The sequence below is a fragment of the Astatotilapia calliptera genome, chromosome 20 (assembly GCF_964374335.1).
Source record: "Astatotilapia calliptera chromosome 20, fAstCal68.1, whole genome shotgun sequence".
Taxonomy (NCBI): Eukaryota; Metazoa; Chordata; class Actinopteri; order Cichliformes; family Cichlidae; genus Astatotilapia; species Astatotilapia calliptera.
In genome coordinates this window covers 9518739-9540245 of record NC_137441.1, presented here as the reverse complement: position 1 = coordinate 9540245, position 21507 = coordinate 9518739, and the positions used below count along the sequence as shown (strand labels likewise).

Genomic DNA, 21507 nt, shown 5'->3' with positions numbered 1-21507 from the left:
GCATGTCGCACTTTTTTTTCTTTTTTTGCTCTGCGTGTGCTCAAAGTCACAAATTATGCATATGTCAGCGAATATGATGCAAGGAAAACAATGAAAAGAACAAAGTTGGACTGAAGCTCTAGTCTTTTGTTTAGCTTCCTGTCAGCCTTCTTGTTTTCACTTATTAAGGGAGACGGGGAAAGTATGTAATAAAGCAACATATTTGTAAGTAAACTTGTAACTTGCATGGTTTCTTTGCTCTCTAGCAACCCATTCTCTTCGTCCTACATATAGTTTTTAGGGATTTTAGGGATCTGTGCAAATATTAATAAAGCACAAGCACCAGCACAACAATCCAGTTGTTTATTTGCAGTTAAATAATCCCCGGCAGCGTCACGGTATAAAGCAAATGTAAACAACCTAAAATGACATAACAAAACATTAAAATAACTTCAGGTAATTACAGAGAAACAGCTCCCCTTAAGGAAAGCAGTAGCGAGCCAAAGCCCGGCAGTGAACTCCTACGCCGGTTCCTTGTTCCTCCCTCATGTTTCCGCAGAGCTTCTGTGGTCGTGCTGGCTGTAAGCCAATCAGCGCATTTCATCAAGGTGATTCATCCGCCTGAGTGGAAATAGCGACTTGCCAGTTTAAGCAAGAGTAACGGTAAACCGCACCAGGACAGCACTCTCTAAACTTTCCTCCACTAAAGAAAGAAAGAAGAACATTTGTTTAATCTGCTCGTAGTTAGGGGTCGAACACACGCAGCACACTGTCTGTTTAGTGAACTTTGATAAAGTACAGAATGGCTGATACAAGTGCGCATGGCTCTCCCAGCTGCGCGGAGAGGCTGAAAAGCTACGTGAATACCCAGAAAGGGTTCATCCTGGCAGCAGAAATAGTAAGTTTGTTTTCACTGTGATATTTGTGTGCCGCTCTGCTGTGATGATCCACGTTTAACGACTCACAGATATGGCTTTAATATGCTGCGTGTAAAGCTCACTTGTAACTAATCAATAATTTATAGATGGTTACGTGGATTTATGTTCTGTATCTATTGATTTTTTAATCACTAATGTGTCATTTTCCCTTTGCTCGGTTTTCTTCTGTTTTGTTATTCACATTTCTCACTCTAGTCTGTCCATATATATCAGAGCGGAAACGAAGCGCCCTACAGGACATGTGCGACTTAGCATATGCTACTTCCGGTGCGAAACTCCTGTAGGGCGCTTCGTTTCCGGTGTGATATTCGTTCCTTGCTGAGGCTTTTCCAAAACAAGTCGACCAAATGGATGAATCAAGGGGCGATTTAGATTTCTCGATTTGTCTTGGGCATTTACGGAATATATATGTAGATGCTGTTCATTGACCTGTCGATATTTTTCCCTGCGCCTCAGAGCAAAACAGAGAAAGGATTCAAATTCTATGTTTCTCAGTATTTGCAAACAGCGGCCCCCCTACTGCACTTTAGAGTCACACTGCTAGCGATCGATGCAGCGATTCAGTACTGTACTGGCACGGAGTAGATCGTCGGCAGCCGATCAGGACAATGTGATGTAAAAAAAAAAATGCAAACTTGCACTAAAAAATTTGCGAAACAGCAAGGTGAAAGGTGAACCGCGTTATAGCGAGGGACCACTGTAATTTTGAAAGTAAGTCACAACATACTTTTTGTAAGTACTAATTATTGACACATTTAATTAATTATTTATGTATTTCACATTTTAATTAATTATTGACACATTTAATTAATTATTGACACATTTAATTAATTATTTAATGATATATTTATTTATTTCATTTTGGCAGTCCTGACGCCTGGCTCTCATCATGAAATAATTTCAGCCTCACCCATCAAACTCAGGGGGCGGGGTTAACGCTGCCCATGCAGCTTCTCTAACATTTGATTGGTTGCCGTGCAAAGTAAGTCAAAACAGGCCGATCCTAGATAATCGATTGCTTGTGTAGACTTGGGGCAGCCAGGTATCCCAGAATGCAGATCAAATCACAGGCAGCAATGGTGGTGGTGTAGTTTTAAAATACCCCGTTTTTCTGTCACCAGCTACACTTTTAACAGTGTTTTAGCGGCGAATGTCGCGCCGTATGTCTGGTCAGGTTGTCAACATAGAACATGTTTGCAAAAGTGCTCAGATGTTTTTAGAGATTTCACTACCTCTGCTAACAATTAGCATGCAGAGTGCACCCAGGGGGTTACGTTAACCGGTTTGTTTACATATTCCACTCTCCGTGTTCCACATGTTGCATTCGCAGATTCTCATTTTCACCGAACGATCGTCTCTTTCCGCCTGGTCTTGTGTCTCTGTGCTTCTGTAACATAAAGAACGAGCTGACATTTTTCTCACGAAACCAGCGATCAGCTCAACAGACCCTCAGTTTACCTGCATGCATCCTCCTCCTCATCTGTCAGCTGTTTAACACCTGCTGCTAATTCAAGAAACACGCCTACGTTACCTGGTGATAGTCACAGTTTAACTGGGCAGCCGGTGCTCGATATAACGCAATGTCAGCGCATTTTTATGCACAAGATAAGTAAATATAGTGTTTTCCCCGAGCGCAGAGCTGCTGGAGCTTGTTTCCTTACAGAGCACATTATAGGCGAACCAGCTTCATCAGCGGCTGATGTCCAATCACCGGCACACAGCTTAGCAGAGTTTTAGCTCTCAGTGGTTAAACGCTGGACTTCATTCACTCAGGTTCTGTCTGTCGGGTCACGTTTACTTCGCTGTTTTATTTACAACTGAGCAAATCGGTTTGGCTGAAGTTAAAGTTACGTTTCATAACTGCATAGTTTCACAGACGTTTAATGGTTCACTGGCACATGTGTTAGACTGAACTATCATCTAAATATCATCTGTTTTTTAATAGTTATTCAACTGTATTCTAAGCACCAGCTGTCTGTTAGAATGTGATTTTTTTTTTTCTCTCTCTGTTGGCAGAGGTATAAAAATGCGCAGGAAAATCTGACGTGCGTGGTTTGCCATGCACGTCAGATTTTCCTGCGCATTTTTACCGACGATATTTAGGGAGGAATAAACACACATCAAACATAAATGAACCATTTGCCTGTCTCCATAATTGAGAGCATTTTCTCTTCTTATGTCAACACTCTCTCTCTCATTTTTTTTTTTTTTGCTTTTTCGGTCATGTTATGTTTACCTGTCAAAGGCTTGTTACAAACTATGAAACACATCGTGCAGACTTCTGGATGTTAGAAGAAAACTAATACTGCTCATGAAGGAGACTAAAGGCAGGAAGGTGTCCTTTAAAACTAAACATGTTAATAGGACCTCCCTATTTATATCATAGTTTATGATATAGCATGTGTATTTCAGTAATAGCCTGCTGATTTCAGTGTAGTGGTGAACAGTCGCACAGCTCACGTAGGCGTTATCTGTGATACTCCTTAACTATAATTTATCCAAGTTAACTTCAGTTAACCATTCAGACAGTTCTTTTGCAATGACAAACATAAACACCCATGCTGCCGGTAGGTTTCCTCAGTGCCAGCTGTTAACATTATAGCTGCTTATGCAGTAACCATGGTAACCACGGACTCTGAGCGGCTGGATCGACGGAGGTCAGACAACAATTTTACATGTATGATCTTAAAACAGGACACAGCCACTATACGTGCTGGCCTCATATCAAATGTGAAGGCAGACTGAATCTATGTTTGACGTTTGTTTATATCTAATCTTCCTTTTCAAACATTTAAACAGCAGCGAGTCTGCAGCTGAGGGAATACAAACTCAAATTGTCTGCTGCCGAGTCTCTTACACTTTTCTTTATGCTGTATATTTTCACGTCACTGGAATAGTTGGAAGTTAGATAGTCAGCTGGGAAACTTTGTGTTAACTCATGGAGCTGAGGATATCGTGGATATCGTGGATATGCTGACCTCACTGCGTGGTGTACAGAGCGAGGTCAGCATGATTATTCACAATAAAAATATTAGCCGAACATCATGAAGTCTGTATGTGTTTCATAGTGTCGAACAACCTTTGTACAGTTAAAGCCAGCAGTTACTACATGACGGAAACACCAACGTTATCTCTTTTATGTGTTTATACACAGGTCACGCTGATTACTGAACAAAAACCCAAAGATCAGATGTTAAACAGATTTATTTGCTCTCTCGCCTCCTTAAACATGTTTTTAATGTTAGTTATAATTCAGAATTGGCGACTGAAACACGTAGGACACATAAGAACATCAGGAAATAAAACACCGATAAATATAACCTCAGTAAAAGAAGTCAGCGGGGGTTACTACAGCTGTGTACCGGGGCCTGCGCTTTGTCGGTGGGATTGCTTGCGAAGCGAGCGGGTCTATCCCACGCTTTGCCGTGAGACTGGGCAGACATCTCCGAAATCATCGAAGCACTTTTGCAAAGAGGCTGTATCTTGACAAACCGACCAGACACATGAAGATTAAACCACTACATTCTCGGCTAAAAAAATATTAAAACGGTATTTGGTGACACACAAACAGGGTTTTTCAAAGTTCAGTTCTGTTAGCTTCCACATGCCGGTTGTTGTGTGCTAGAAACAATGGCCACCAGGCCAAAGCAATGGTTTTGACTCGATCAGCGTTAGCCTCGCCCCCTGAGTTTGATGGGTGAGGCTGACAGATAAAATTATTTCATGATGAGAGCCAGGCGCCAGGACTGCCAAAATGAAATAAATAAATATATCATTAAATAATTAATTAAATGTGTCAATAATTAATTAAATGTGTCAATAATTAATTAAATGTGTCAATAATTAATTAAAATGTGAAATACATAAATAATTAATTAAATGTGTCAATAATTAATTAATTAAATGTGTCAATAATTAATTAAAATGTGAAATACATAAATAATTAATTAAATGTGTCAATAATTAATTAATTACATGTGTCATAACTATTTATTTAATTAATTAATTCCAATTTTAATTAATTATTGCCACATTTAATTAATTATTTAATGGTGTATTTAATTAATTCATTATGGCAGTCCTGGCGTTCCATAGTAAACAACTGATCGATCTAAATGCTTTAAACGTCAAAATTGATCATTAGATTTTTTTTTTTATGACACAACAGTGGTGAGTTTTCCCACCTTCTGCTCTTTGTAACTTAACGCGATCTTTCCGTGTTTTGGACATGATTTTGGAGTATATCTTCACATTAGCGATTCACCGCAAAGTAAAGCCACCGGAAATGTCCAACCATACATCCAGTCTCAAACCAGGAAGTTAGCATTTTCTCGTGCACAGAGTCTGTCACTACCCGATCCGTACCGGAAACCCGATCGGTACCCCGCATGCGCAAATCTTATGTCACTTCCTCTCTTTGCCAACATTGCGACATTCAATATATTTGAATGATACGGTTAGCGCCCAATTAGCTCCTAGCATTTCTCAACAGCTCTGCCTCCTTTTCGACTACCGGGACATTTAAACTATGGATAATCCGTATACAAATGTTTTTCTCCTCAACAGAGAGCGTTCCCTGATTGAACAACAGCGCCGTAAAATAAGAACAATGGTGCCTAATTACAGAGTTAATAATACAGACTTTGTAATATGTCATGTGAAGATTCATCAGCCAGATGAAGTGTTTACTGACAATTGACAGTGATAGCGGACATCATCATCACTATTCCAATCAATCCTCTCCACACAGACAAGCATAAACACACTCGACTATCACTAAATCAAATTTAACACGTTTTGTAATGATGCTAATTCAGTTTGCAATAGGCTTCATTCGCTCGGTCAGCAGGTGGCAGTATCCTCGTACACTGAGGAATAAACTGCCATTAAACGAACAGAAGAAGAAGAAAACATCTGCACATGCGCGGTACGGATCGGGCAGACCCGATTTGTACGGTCCAACTTTGCATATGCGCAGTAAGGATCGGGGAGTTCTAATCCGTAACTATCTTTTTATTTTTTGTTTTTGTCTATATTATATTGAAAGATTTCATTATTGGAAACATTTTAAGAGATTCTTATTATTCTTAACATCTTAACATATACTCTGACCTGTAACTATCGTAAAACACTTCGACCGGAAGTAGACACCTTCGCGCATGCGGGGTACCGATCAGGTTTCCGGTACGGATTGGGTAGTGACAGAGTCCATTACGAAAGTCAAGGGGTTGTCACATGATTCGTAAGGCATTGTGGGCATTGTAGGCTCAGCCAATCAGAGCCAGCGGATTTCGTTACACAGGCATTTTGCTGTAACACGGGCAGAAATATTGCTGTTCAGCGCCTTCGTAACTTAAATTTTTCGTTAAATGGGATATTCGTAAGTCGGGGTTCCACTGTATGTGCTTTATCAGAGGTTAAGGGATTCCACCTGTCACTGCTGCTCCACTGTTCTTGCTTTTGGCATCAAGGAGCTAAGATGCTGATTATTAAAGGTCACATAGGTTAACTCAGCCCACTCTCTCATGTGCTCACTTATAGGCTGGATATTGTCTGTAGCCAGAGTAGCAAAATGCAACGTATATCACATTATTGGTAGTATAAAGGCTCATAAAAGGATTTTCCATCCCACATTATAGGTTTGCACATCTGGCTCTGGTTAACAGGACTGCATGCACCCTGCAAAGGCAGGAATAGAAGTATAAATGCAAACAACCTACAGCTCCTAAACATAAACTGTCGTAGTGGCAAATTAAAATGACTTCCTGTCTGGGAATACTGTTGTACTTTACTGTCCTTGACCACTATAGAGATTGACAGAACACGTGACTTTCGGGCATTGCATTGTGGGTACAAGTGGCAACAAATTCAAAACACTGCATCAAGCGCTAGCATTTCCAGCACCGGTAATCATTAATTCTGCGGTTTTAATCCCTACTTGAATTTTATTTGCCCCAAAAACAGCAGAACACGGCAGGTCTGTACGAAGACAGACTTAACGAAAAGGCAAAAAGTAAAAAAAGTACAAGGAAAAAATCAAAGGAGTGAAAGGGTTAGACCCATACGAGCATACAGAGTGGAGTAAGGACATTAGCGTGCTGCCCAGCTTTCATCACGCACATATTTATTATTATATGGTCCTAAGTGTGAGTGCATACACTCACAAAATGTTTAGTAACTTCAGATCCCTGCAACAAGCCCAGGTCCAGTTTACTTTGGTGATTTGGACTATTCCATTTGACAGCTGTTGTTACATTTTTTTCCCTTTGCGTTGGCCTGTACAGGAAATAATCTATTTGTCATTTCAGGTTGTAGTATTACACAACATTTTTACATCTAATAGAAATAAAATAAGTGTTTTGTAATCCATTCAATTTGTTTTTATTTATAACTGGCATTATTGTTTCATTCTATTATAGAATCTTACAAGAAAGAAGCAAAATTGTATTCCATCATGCTTTATTAGCTGCTTCAACAATGCAAAAAAACAAACAAAAAAAACCCACGCACTACAAAACAACATACTGGAAAACAGTTATTCACCATTTGGGCACATATATGCGTGACTTTTCGTGGCTGTTTTGATATCGCTTTCTCTCTTAACCAATAAAATCGCACTGTGGTAGCAGCTTTAAACTCGGTATGACCCAGGTTGATAGAGGGTGCCCAGTCTGGATCGTATTCCTGCATTTTGTAGGCTGGTTTTCCTACAAAACACAACGAACATTAGCCCACAAAGCCACAGTGAACAAAGCAGCAAAGCGCATCGAATTCAATTCAAATCAATATAAGACTTATTTGTAACCTACATCAACAATTATGTTATGATAAACGTAATAACTACAACAGAAGACTGGGTGGAAATGCTTGGAGCAGACTAACTTGTGAACTGGAGTGTTCTGGAAAGTTATATTTGGTCTTCGAATGGCTGCAATCCAGGCCATTCGTCGGCTCTTTGTTACTTCAGAAACATGGCTTGAACAATTTCTCTTCCACGACGTAATCCGATAAAAAAACGATCTCTTTACCCGTCGCCTTCCCGTGGCTGTCATTCGACTGGTTTTACCCCGGAAATGACGTCACATCTTCAATCTCTATTTTCACATGAACGCCTTTGTTTGCATTTCACAGCGGTGTGATCTCTTAACACATGAGTCACTTTAAGTTTAAATACTTTGCATAAGTTCTGTATTGTCAGTGGATCAGTATCTAAGTACATTTACTTAAGTACTGTACTTGATGTCATTGCACCTCCACTGCTTTTCTTCTATATGTTGCAATTTACAAACTAAGATTTTTGTTATAGATCTAGTCAGGTGGTGAAATATAACGCAATGTATGAGAATGCAAAACAATCAGCACCACTTGGAGACTCATAATAAATTCCATATGCATAGTAGCCACAAACGATTATTTTGATAGTCGACTAGTCACCGATTATTTTTGCGATTAGTCGACTAATCAGATCATGCATCCATTGGACGTAAAACGTACAGCTTATTGCACTAGCATGCGTCTGCTCTTATATAACTATCACAGCTTTAAGTGTTTAAGGTCTGTGCTAACTAAAAATAAAGACAAGATGATAGTTTATTAAATTTTAATGGAATTTGCAGATTGTTTCGGTGAAGTTTAATAAACTCATTGCTATCTAAAATATAACAGGACACTGGAGTATATTCTCAAGCATCTCACACTTCTGATAATCAGTTGTCTGCTTGACGTTTATTCAGCGGTGTAAAAACTATAACTTTAATCTCAGCCAAACCGATTTACTCAGGAACAAATAAAATACTAAAAAAATCCAAACAATAACATTTTTAAGTTATCTAAGTGACTCCTATATCATGTTTAACCTGAGTAGCAAAAGACAGCGGTGGGTTTGAAAACGATTTGCCGGGAGTCCGGTGTTCTCACGGGCTCTAGTGAGCCTTGCTCCCGGCTAGCTATCGAGCTAGTGGGTAACAGACGTCTCCGAAAACGTCGGAGCACTTTTGAAAATATGTGGTGTCTTGATAAACTGAGCAGATATTTGAGGTTTACACAGCTACATTCTCGCCTGAAAATATGTTAAATGTTTATTTTGTGACCCAGAAAGAGTAATAAGAGTAATATTAAAACTAACTAGCTGCCGCCATTATTGGAAACTGAGCTGGGCTGCGCTATGAATTCTGGGACAGAGCTACCTCTTCTTCGGGGTTTAACGGCAGCTGGCATCCTTGTACATGGAGTGCGGCCATCTTCTGTTTCAGTCTGTTATTACAGGGGGTGGCTGTAGCTCAAGTGGCAGAGCAGGTCAGCCACTAATCAGAAGGTTGGTGGTTCGATCCCAGGCTGCATCCTGGCTGCATGCCAAATATCCTTGGGCAAGATACTAACCCCATGTTTGCCTACTGGTGGTGGTCAGAGGGCCCGGTCCGGCAGCCTCGCCTCTGTCAGTGCGCCCCAGGGCAGCTGTGGCTACAATGTAGCTTGCTATCGCCAGTGTGTGAATGTGTGTGTGAATGGGTGAATGACTGAATGTAGTGTAAAGCGCTTTGGGGTCCTATGGACTATACAAATGCAGGCCATTTACCATTTTACACTCTTAAATATTACTACTTATTCCTGCGTCTTTTGTGATCTTACAAAGCTTCAAATGACGCGTCGACTATTAAATCAGTCGTCGACGATTTTGATAGTCGACGTAATCGTGACTATTCGACTAATCGTGGCAGCCCTAATGCATAGTAATAAGACAACAGTACGGTAGGGATGCCACAAACGATTATTTTGATAGTCGACTAGTCACCTATTATTTTTGCGATTAGTCGACTAATCAGATCATCATCCATTGGACGTAAAACTACAGCTTATTGCACCAGCAGCATCTGCTCTTATATAACTATCATTAGCTTACAGCTTTAAGTGTTTAAGGTCTGTGCTAACTAAAAATAAAGACAAGATGATAGTTTATTAAATTTTAATGAAATTTGCAGATTGTTTCGGTGAAGTTTAATAAACTCCTTGCTATCTAAAATATAACAGGACACTGGAGTATATTCTGGAGCATCTCACACTTTTGATAATCAGTTGTCTGCTTGACGTTTATTCAGCTGTGTAAAAACTATAACTTTAATCTCAGACAAACTGATTTACTCAGGAACAAATAAAATACAAAAAAAAAAAGCCAAACAATAACATTTTAAGTTATCTAAGTGACTCATATATATTTAACCTGAGTAGCGAAAGACGGCGGTGGGTTTGAAAACGATTTGCGGGGAGTCCGGTGTTCTCACGGCGCTAGTGAGCCTAGCCCCCGGCTCGCTAACGAGCTAGTGGGTAACAGATGTCTCCGAAAACGTCGGAGCGCTTTTGAAAATATGTGGTGTCCTGATAAACTGAGCAGATATTTGAGGTTTACACAGCTACATTCTCGCCTGAAAATATGTTAAACGTTTATTTTGTGACCCAGAAAGAATAATAAGAGTAACATTAAAACTAACTAGCTGCCGCCATTGTTGGAAACTGCGCTGGGCCGCGCTATGAATTCTGGGACACAGCTGCTCCTTCTTCTTCTTCTTCTTCTTCGGGGTTTAGCGGTAGCTGACATCCTTGTACATGCAATGCTGCCATCTTCTGTTTCAGTCCGTTATTACACTCTTAAATCCTGCCACTTATTCCTGCGTCTTTTGTGATCTTACAAAGCTTCAAACGACGCGTCGACTATTACCGTAAATGTCGGACTATAAGCCGCTACTTTTTGCACAAGCTTTGAACCCTGCGGCTTTTAGTCAGGTGCGGCTTTTCTATGGATTGTCCGTGATTTTTGTCATATCGTAAGACGATTTGTTTTGTGTGTTCCGCTGTTGTACGGCACTACGTTGCCTGGCGGAAGGATCGGGGTTTAAGAGTGGTATGTTAGTCACATGTCCGTCCGCCAGGCAACGTAGTGCCGTACGAAGTAGCGCGAAAAACAAACTTCAAAGTAGCGCTACGCGTTCAGCGGGAGTCGTGGATGATGAGCGGCGATAAACTTGCAAGTTATGCCCAAAAAGCAAGTTATGCCCAACTCCACCGGTGGATTCTGACAGCGTGGAAAAGTGTGAAAACATCCACGATCACCAACGGATTTTGAAGGGCTGGACTGCTGCATGATGGAGAGGAGGACACCGCCACGGCCCTTCTGAGGGTGTTCGACTCTGACACTGACAATGAGGATTTCTTTGGTTTTGAAAGTGACAACGAAGGAGAGAAGAAGAGTGGATGACGAAGCCATCATGAGCCTGTTTGTATCCGACACTGGAGAAGAGGACTTTGGTGGTTTTAGTGCGTAGGAAGAAGAGAAAGATGGTGGTGAATGACTGACTTTTCTTCTTGTTAAAGCTGTGTCACTGCACCTGAGCCTAAAAGGTAGGCCGAATCTATTGTTCTGGTGTGCTGTAGGTTATTGTTATGTACTACATGTGCAAATATGTACCCATAACTTGTTTTTCAAAATATTAATAAAAGTGATGTCTCCAAACAGCCATCTCTTTCCTGACAATTCCCTTTGTGCATATTCTCTTACATATGATAAGTCAACATTGAAACACCTGCGGCTTTTGGTCAGGTGCGGCTAATGTATGTACAAAACAGGATTTTCCCCTGATTTTAGCTTGTGCGGCTAATATTTAGGTGCGCTTTGTAGTCCGGGAAATACGGTAAATCAGTCGTCGACGATTTTGATAGTCGACGTAATCGTGACTAGTCGACAAATCGTGGCAGCCCTACAGTACGGATTGAGTAATATGATTACAGAAGCTTTGGAATATAGGACTTTTACTTGTAGTTGATTTATGTTTCCTTCAGGCAGAGAATGAATACCTTTTTAAAATGTTTGTCAGCTTCACATTAAGCTCTTGAGTCGAAGTTTTACCACATCACCCTACATGACTCGAGGGAAATGACTTGTGTTAAAACAACCAAACATGTACAAATTGCCAGATATTTGTCTATTGTCTTGTGTAGTCTGGAAGATAAGTGGATCTACTTGAGGCGACTTTTGTTGTGATTTGGCGCTATATAAATAAAATTGAATTTAATTGGATGACAGGGTGGGTGCAGTTTTCTCTGTGGTGGGGTTGGGTGGGCTGTCCCGGGCTCTGTGGGGCCGGGTGGCGCTGCTGAACTGGGCCCCGGTCCGGATGGGCCTAGACATTGAGGGCTATCAGGAGGGGCTATGTGCTTACCTGCTGCTCTCTGACAGGTAGCTCCATGCCCTCCTGAGTTTTAAATGCACCTTAGTGCACACATGCATCAACACTACATATGAGCGGGCGGAGGGAGGTTTGGAGTCTTCACACACCCCCGTTCTCTGTTGCCTGTTGGGGTGGGGGGACTGGGAGGAGTATCTGTGTGTGCCCTCTAGCAGATCATTACTTGAGAAACCTGTTTAAATACAAGCGCGCTCATGCTCACAGGTGTACACACGGGTGCTCACACACACAAACTACACCCTTTTTGGCTCCTACCTCAAAGCACACTGTGCGCTGTCGATCTTACGTGCTGCACAATAATATTCAGTATTTAGTATTTACTGTAAACAGAATAATGATGGCATACACTCAGAAAAATAAAGGTGCCAACTGGATTGGCAATTTAGATTGGCTTTTAGATTTCTGCTGTATGTTTGATTATTATTTAGGGCTGTGCGATATGACCAAAATCTCATATCCCAATATAAGAATTCTATCGTCCGATAACTATATAAATCACAAAAATGTAACATTTTCTGCAAATTCTGTGAATCTCGGGCAGCTCGTCTTGCGGGAAGTGTTTCCAGCTGCGCGTCATGTTGCTGGAGTCGAGTGTTTTAACCGATGCATGAAACTATACATTTTTAGACATAAGTTGTAAAGGCTGCCGTTTTCTTTGAGTATTTATTACACAGCGTGCTGCGGGGAAAAGCCTGTTCTAACGTTTGAGTCTAAGGTTTATTTTTTTAGCACCTGTCGGCTCTTTTTTAATTCTCATCCGTAAATAATCTGCTCTTTCACGTGATTGTTTATTTTGAAAAGTCTCAACAGGATCTTGAGCTTTATTGTGAAAGGTTTATGTGGAACATAAACAAGCGGACACGCAATGCTGTTACCGTCGTTGTTGCTAACCACAACACATAAAAACAGGCGCCTGTCCGTCCGTAGTGGTTATATTAAATATGAGAAAGAGAGAACTTTAATAAATCAATATAGCCACTACAGTGACCATCAAAACGATGAAAAAATATTGTCGTAAACAGTTTATTTTGCGACACCACGAAACAAACGATAGCGTAAAATGAAACGATAGACGTTTTTATATCATCATCCGATATATATCGTTATGTCGAACAGCCCTATTAATAATGTATTTTATGTATTTCTTTTATATTACTATGAAGCACTTTGTGGTTTTTATCCTGTGAAAAGTGCTATATAAATAAATTGATTCATAAGACCCTTATGAAAAGGACACCGAGGGAACAGTTTACCCTGCCCGGGATAGGGTCACCGGGGCCCCGCCCTGGAGCCAGGCCCGGGGAGGGTGCCCGAGGGCGAGCGTCTGGTGGCCGGGCCTTAGTCCATGGGGCCCGGCCGGGCACAGCCCGAAGAGGAGACATGGGCCCATCCTCCCGCAGGCCCACCACCCGCAGGAGGCGCCATAGGGGTCGGGTGCATTGTGTGTCGGGTGGCGGCCAGGAGCGGAGGCCCTGGCGGACTGACCCCCGGCTGCCAAGACTGGCAATAGGGACATGGAATGTCACCTCTCTGGTGGGGAAGGAGCCTGAGTTAGTGCGTGATGTTGAGAGGTACCGGCTAGATATAGTCGGGCTCACCTCTACACATGGCTTGGGCTCTGGAACCAGTCTCCTGGAGAGGGGCTGGACTCTGTCTCAGTCTGGAGTTGCCCCTGGTGAGAGGCGGCGGGCTGGGGTGGGTATCCTAATATCCCCTCGGCTTGCTGCCGGTACGTTGGGGTTTTTCCCGGTGGACGAGAGGGTTTGTTCCCTGCGCCTTAGGGTCGGGGAACGGGTCCTGACTGTCATCTGCGCTTATGCGCCGAGTGGCAGTTCAGAGTACCCAGCCTTCTTAGAGTCCCTGGGGGGGGGGGGGGGGGGTGCTGGAGGGTGCTCCACCTGGAGACTCTGTTGTCCTGCTGGGAGACTTCAATGCTCACGTGGGTAACGACAGCGAGACCTGGAGGGGCGTGATTGGGAGGAACGGCCTCCCTGATCTGAACCCGAGCGGTGCTCTGTTATTGGACTTCTGTGCTAACCACAGCTTGGCCATAACGAATACCCTGTTCGAACATAAGAGTGTCCATAAGTGCACGTGGCACCAGGACGCTCTAGGCCGTAGGTCGATGATCGATTTTGTAATCGTATCAGCAGACCTGCGACCATATGTTCTGGACACTCGGGTAAAGAGAGGGGCTGAGCTGTCAACTGATCACCACCTGGTGGTGAGTTGGATCAGGTGGCGGGGGAGGACGCTGGACAGACCTGGTGCACCTAAACGCGTAGTGAGGGTGTGCTGGGAACGTCTAGCAGAGGCCCCAGTCCGCGAGATCTTCAACGCACACCTCCGGCAGAGCTTCAACAGGATTCCGAGGGAGACCGGGGACATTGAGTCCGAATGGACCATGTTCAGCGTCTCCATTGCCGAAGCTGCTGCATTGAGCTGCGGCCGCAAGGTGGTGGGTGCCTGCCGTGGTGGTAATCCCCGAACCAAATGGTGGACACCAGAGGTGAAGGGAGCCACCAGGCTGAAGAAGGAGTCCTATCGGGCTTGGTTAGCCTGTGGGACTCCGGAGGCAGCCGACAGGTATCGACAGGCCAAGCGGAATGCGGCTCAGGCAGTGGCTGAAGCAAAAACTCGGGTGTGGGAGGAGTTCGGAGAGGCCATGGAAAAAGACTTTCGGACTGCCTCGAAGAGATTCTGGCAAACCGTCAGACGTCTCAGGAGGGGAAAGCGGTGCTCTACCTGCACTGTGTATAGTGCTGGCGGAGCGCTGCTGACGTCGACTGAGAAAATTGTCAGGCGGTGGAAGGAATACTTCAAGGACCTCCTTAATCCCACTGACACGTCTTCCGAGGAGGAAGCAGAGTTTGGGGATGAGGGGAATGACCCGCCAATTTCCGGGGGCGAGGTCACTGAGGCAGTTAAACAACTCCTTGGTGGCAGAGCCCCTGGTGTTGATGAGGTCCGCCCCGAGTTCCTGAAGGCTCTGGACGTTGTAGGGCTGTCCTGGTTGACACGCCTCTGCAATGTTGCGTGGAGATCAGGGGCAGTACCTGTGGACTGGCAGACCGGGGTGGTGGTCCCCATCTTTAAGAAAGGGGACCGGAGGGTGTGTTCCAATTACAGGGGGATCACACTCCTCAGCCTCCCTGGGAAAGTCTATGCCAGGGTGCTGGAAAGGAGAGTTCGTCCGTTAGTCGAACCTCGGATACAGGAGGAACAATGCGGTTTTCGTCCTGGTCGCGGAACACTGGACCAGCTCTTTATCCTCTCCAGGATACTTGAGGGGGCATGGGAGTTTGCCCAACCAGTCTACATGTGTTTTGTGGACTTGGAGAAGGCATTCGACCGTGTCCCTCGGGGTGTCCTGTGGGAGGTGTTGCGGGAATATGGGGTGTCTGGCCCATTGCTACGGGCCATTCGATCCCTATACAACCGTTGCAAGAGCTTGGTTCGCATTGCCGGCAATAAGTCGGACTCGTTCCCGGTGGGTGATGGGCTTCGCCAGGGCTGCCCTTTGTCTCCGGTTCTGTTCATAATTTTTATGGACAGGATTTCTAGGCGCAGCCAAGTGGTGGAGGGCTTTCGCTTTGGTGGCCTCAGAATCTCATCTCTGATTTTTGCAGATGATGTGGTTCTGTTGGCTTCATCGGGTGAAGGCCTCCAGCTCGCACTGGAACGGTTCGCAGCCAAGTGTGAAGCAGCGGGAATGAGGATCAGCACCTCCAAATCTGAGGCCATGGTTCTCAGCCGGAAAAGGGTGGAGTGCCCACTCCGGGTCGGGGATGAGTTCCTGCCCCAAGTGGAGGAGTTCAAGTATCTCGGGGTCTTGTTCGCGAGTGATGGGAGAAGGGAGCCGGAGATCGACAGACGGATTGGGGCTGCAGCTGCAGTAATGCGGACGTTGCACCGGTCCGTCGTGGTGAAGAGGGAGCTGAGTGTAAAAGCGAAGCTCTCAATTTACCGGTCGATCTACGTCCCTACCCTCACCTATGGCCACGAGCTGTGGGTAGTGACCGAAAGAACGAGATCGCGGATACAAGCGGCAGAAATGAGCTTCCTCCGAAGGGTGGCTGGCCTCTCCCTTAGAGATAGGGTGAGAAGTTCGGCCATCCGGGAGGGGCTCAGAGTAGAGCAGCTGCTGCTCCACATCGAAAGGAGCCAGCTGAGGTGGTTCGGGCATCTGACAAGGATGCCCCCTGGGCGCCTCCTGGGTGAGGTGTTCCAGGCATGTCCCACCGGGAGGAGGCCCCGGGGCAGACCCAGGACACGCTGGAGAGATTATATCTCTCGGCTGGCCTGGGAACGCCTTGGTATTCCCCCGGACAAGCTGGAGGAGGTGGCTGGGGAGAGGGAGGTCTGGGCCTCTTTGCTTAGGCTGCTGCCCCCGCGACCCGACCCCGGACAAAGCGGATGACGATGGATGGATGGATGGATGGATGGATGGATGGATGGATGGATGGATGATTTTATTCATTTACTGTCCAGCTGGACGTGACAGCTCTATAGACAGATTATTTTCTGTTGCTGTGTGACGCTACAAAAATGTGCAGTCCTATCTCAGAGAAATTGCAGCTGATTTTTATACCTGGAAATTCTAACAGGGTAGAGGAATTTACGCAGTGTGGGTGTTAGTTTCCTGTGAAATTTACACTGATATCAAGTCTTATCTCCTCTTTTCTCTCATCTCTATCTTAGCTTGTCAGTTTTATCGTCATCATCTGCTATGCTTCTTCCTGGTGTGGAGGCTACACTACGGTGCCCATATGTGAGATGACCTTCTCCATGATCTTCTTCGGCATCTTCATGATGGACCTGGACAAGCAGTTCTTAGGGATCAACTGGGTCTGGAGTGTGAGTCCGCACACACATAACTACATGCACACACTCTGACACATTTCTGTGCTAAATTGCATAATGCTTCATCTTTTGCTTCCCTTTGTGCAGGATCTGTTCCGTGCTGCAGTTGGTGCCGTCCTCTACATCATCACCTCTCTGGTCAATCTCATTGGAGGATCTAGGGATGGAGCTTGTATGGCAGGCGCGGTTAGTTAAGCCAGAATGACTCAGCCTGAGTTCTTAGCTGCATACTGAATCCGCTCATATTTATTTCTCTGTTTATCTTGACAACTGATGGCTGTTACCACTGACTAATTTCGGTGCTGCCAGTTATACATGTGAAAACTGAATGCCTGGTGTTTTTGTCACTTTTTTGTGTTCAATATGAAACACTCAGACTTTCTGAAAAAGCAGGCACTCAACATTGAGTAATGTTCATACTGCAATACTTCCTTCCTTTTTGACTACAACTGTAGACTGTGACTTATCACCTTACTTTAGCTCATTCAAAAATTTCTAAGACAAAAAAAATCCAGATATAACACTGAATCCATGTGTCATTTAGTTTGAATGTTAGTTTATTGTTGCCAAAAACAGGACACGGTGATGACCGGAAATCAGTTTCAGACTGATTTCCCAGCCGGGACCAGGGACCCTGAATTTGATAAACCTTTAAAAAGATGGGAGTTAATGTAGTTTTTTGACATATACTACTGGATGTACTGACAACTGTCACTGTATTACTTTGGTCATGAGGTCTGACTGAACATACTGCTGCTCTCACTGAAAACACTCAGTGCAGATTCACAAATCCTCAGATGAACAATGAGCAATTTTGACAAGTTCCTTTGAGTGAGAGAAGTTGATCATGCTCCTAATGACAGATTTTCTGTATGTTAAAGATAAATTTCACATCTCATTTCCCCACCACAACCATCCTCGTGGTATGCTATGTCTACACGTAGTCTTTTGTATTAATCACGTGTTTAGTCCCAAACATGTGCTTTGCAGCTGTATATCAGGCACAAGTCTGTCCCCACATTGGCTTCTTCATGAACCAAAGTGTCTAATAGTGTGAAGAGCACAAAGTCTTCTGGCACTTAACTTTAACAAAATACTGATCATTTATTTAGATTGTATTTGTGTTAGTTGTGATTCTGATTGTCAGTTCTTGCTTCTTAGGTGTTAGGGTTGTTCGCTGGGCTGATATTTGCATACGACACCTACACAATCTTCCTCCAAATCCAAAGTAACAGACAGCACTCAGCAGCTCCAACTGGTGAGAAAAACAGTTTTTGTTAATGCATTCAAAACGCTGTTACGAACTTGTATGTCCGTGTGTTTGTTTGTGCAGGTGCTGTGTTTTTGTCTATGTTAATTTAGCTGTGCCAGGTCCCTGTTCCGATTGGTGCGTGGACTTACTGCCCCGGCGTGATTGGATCCAGCTGGAGGACCCGCCCAATAAAAGGAGGCTGGAGTGCTACAGCGGGAGAGGTCCTCGCATTTCTCCTCATCACCCAGCAGTAGTCCTGTGGTAGCCGCTGGCTGCAGTATACGTGCGAAAATTGTGGAAGTGGAGTGGGTAGGGGTGAGCTGCCGTTTATTTTGATCACCCGTTTTCTCCTGTTTTTGAGTTGGTTAAGGAGGTCAGACTCTGTCTTTATTTTGACTTTATTTTGGTGAGGTCAGGGGTGCGGGATTTGTGTAGGTTTGTTTTGTTTATTGTTTTGGCCTTGGCTCACCCTGAAGTGTTGACACTCCCGTTTTGGTTCTCTTTATTCACCTTGTAAATAAATCACTTCACATCTAACGGATTTGTTGCGTGTGACTGCTTGGGTCTTGGGGAGGGAAGCGAGTGCCTCGCTCATGTTATGGCCTGGCCCTAGACGGGTCGTAACAACGCGTTCTTGGTTTTATTTGATATGTGCAATTTTCTCTAATATCTTGACTGTTTTTGTTTTTAACAGATGGCAGAGTTTAAATGTTCTCACACAGAAATACTTCTGTCAAGAACACAGAAGAACCAAAAGCAGTCATTTGGGCAAAGGTTAACAGAGGAGCGGGTCAGAGAGGAGGATGGACAGTAAAATGAGCAAGTCACAGTTTAATAAATGCTGCTGCATGGCCTGAACAGATGAAATGTATCTTAAAGAATGAAGCCAGAAAAGAAGATGACATAGCCTTAATAAGGGGTGCTGGCATCTGTCTGTATGTCTACTCCATGAGGGATTCCCCTCTCAAACTTTTATTCCAACCAGAGTAAAACAGGAAAGATTATGAAAGAGCGACCTAGCACTCACAGAATCCTCAACCGATGCTTCTGAGATAATTCCATAACAGCAAAGACGCTGGTAAAGTGTAACCTCCCAGGGGATAAAAAGCTTTTTAAAGCATTATTTTGGGGGCAGCAAACTCATAAAGCACTCTTTTTTTCCAGGTGTCCCCTTAATCACTGAAATAAGAGTTCATTTTCATAATCCTTTAAAATATCTCCCCATATAAGTGCCCAATGGTCTTATCAAGATGCCAAATGGCCAGACTTCCTTCTAGGAGGACTTTGGATGACGTCATCATGCAACTTGTCTAATACACCTGTCTACTGTTAATGGACTGCTGTAGTAAATAGTAACTGTGTTATTTGGGCTTCAGAAGCAACTGACACAGAGGTGGTGCTTTTTGAATCGTTTAATATTATAAATGTCTTCTTGGGGGACTTTTTTTGTACTTTCTCAGCTGGTTACACCTTTGCTTTTCTGTTATTTAACCCTCTGAAAGCAGGCGTTGCAGATTTGCAACAAGTAAAAGCTAACAACCTGATTAACCCACATACATATTTTATGAGGATTTTTTACTGAGAAGTACCACTGCAGGTATTCTTTTGTGCATTAGCAACAAAAACTTAATTTGAGCCTGAGAGGGTTAATAGTGTTCTGTGTGTTTTACAGTGCCTTAAAAGTCTCATTCAGAGTAACCAGTTCCCTCACCTTCTTCCGTTTCATCTTTTGTTTCTAAGTACTAAAACATTTGCTGATTAATAAAAATGAAATCAATCTTTGGCCGTTTTCCTTCGAGAGTTTTGGAATTTAGGACCCATAGACAGCCCATTAACTAAACAACCACACTTTTATTATTTAAAATTACATCATGCCTACAGCTCTTGGATTCTTGCTCCGGTTATGCATTTTTCTTAAATTTATAACACATTTTTAAGGTGGTACAATATTTTTCTGTAGACATTTTATACTGCTCAGTAGCACAGTCCATTTTTTGAACATGCTATGTTAACATTAGGATATGTACTGCGAGTGTTTCCTCAACCCCTTTGGTGTTTTTGCTTTTTTAAAAATTTCATTTTAATATGCTTTACAAAAGTCTGTAATTTAAAAGTTCAAAGGGAAACAAAAGCCATTTTACCACAAAGAAGATCAGTTTTCTGGCTTGCTCTGTACACTCATGTGTCCTGCTAAATTATCTTAAAGTGCTTCATTTACAAGTGTATACAGTCATGGTAAAAAGTACACTATCTGTTCAAAGGTATTGCATATCAGGACACCTGGTCCTTGTCAGGTCTATAAAAATTGGGTAAATACAGCACGAGATAAACAAAAAGATGACGTGATATATACAGAAGCAATCCTGAGAAAAACTAAATACGCTCCCATGATTCAGTCATGGAATGACCTTTACTAGCAACAACTTGACGTAATCATTTTCACGAGATAAACAAAAAGACAACCTGAAATTATTCGAGAGCTAAATTTTTAAAGGATAAAATACAGTTTCAAAGCAAAGGAATTCAATGTCAAAATATAAAATTCAATTTAGTGATGATCATTTTCAAACCAATAAATTGAATTTCAAATTAGACTAATTCAAATTCAGTTTTTAAAAGCATTTATTCAAGTTACAATTCAGAATTCAGCAGAAATTAGGTTTTATTTTCGGAAGTATAGGTAAAAGGAAAAGACAGCGGCCGACAGCGCTGTAAAAAAAACCGTAGACTTGTGCGCAACAAGCAAGCGAATAATGAAGAGAACAGATTTTTAGACGGGGAACTTTTCTTGAAGTATACTGAGAGAGAGAGAGAGAGATGTCCATGAAGTGTGATTTTATCGTGGTGGAGGCAAAACAGCAAAAGTCAGAGGTATTTCATGACGATGTCAAATTCAAATTTGACAAATAAAATTTGAATTTGACGATGTTTATGTGAAGCGTAGTTTGGATCTTCTTTTGCTGCTGGTTCAGTCATATTGTTTGTCTAGCGCAAAAAAGACGTAAACACAAAGCAGGGACCCGCCGAAACATCAGAATCAGCGAGCTGTCGGCTTTGAGCCCCGTCAGGTGAGAAAGGCCACTTTGTGCAGAATCCGTGTTCCTGCTCTCATTTACTGTTTTAGCTGTTTGGTGGTTGTTGAAATTGTGTGCGGTTTAACCTGAGATTCTGGCATTTCCGGCAAAATTAATTTATATAAAAAAAATCGATTCAGGATTTTAATTGATATCACGTTATC

General features: G+C 43.1%; 1 protein-coding gene across 2 annotated transcripts; it reads left to right on the top strand.

Annotated features, from left to right (window-relative positions):
- Positions 1-579: 579 nt before the first annotated feature.
- On the top strand, positions 580-20051 carry LOC145422814 (proteolipid protein 2-like). 2 transcript variants are annotated; one of them, XM_080294633.1, is made up of 5 exons: positions 580-877; positions 16856-17011; positions 17105-17203; positions 18179-18275; positions 18351-18806. In XM_080294633.1, exons 1-5 carry the CDS (start codon positions 782-784, stop codon positions 18377-18379), a joined length of 477 nt encoding a protein of 158 aa, XP_080150759.1. In that variant the 5' UTR covers positions 580-781; the 3' UTR covers positions 18380-18806. The 2 variants fall into 2 exon arrangements, with proteins under 2 accessions (XP_080150759.1, XP_080150760.1); XM_080294634.1 differs by lacking the exon at positions 18351-18806 and adding an exon at positions 18964-20051 and having other exon boundaries at positions 586-877.
- Positions 20052-21507: the final 1456 nt, after the last annotated feature.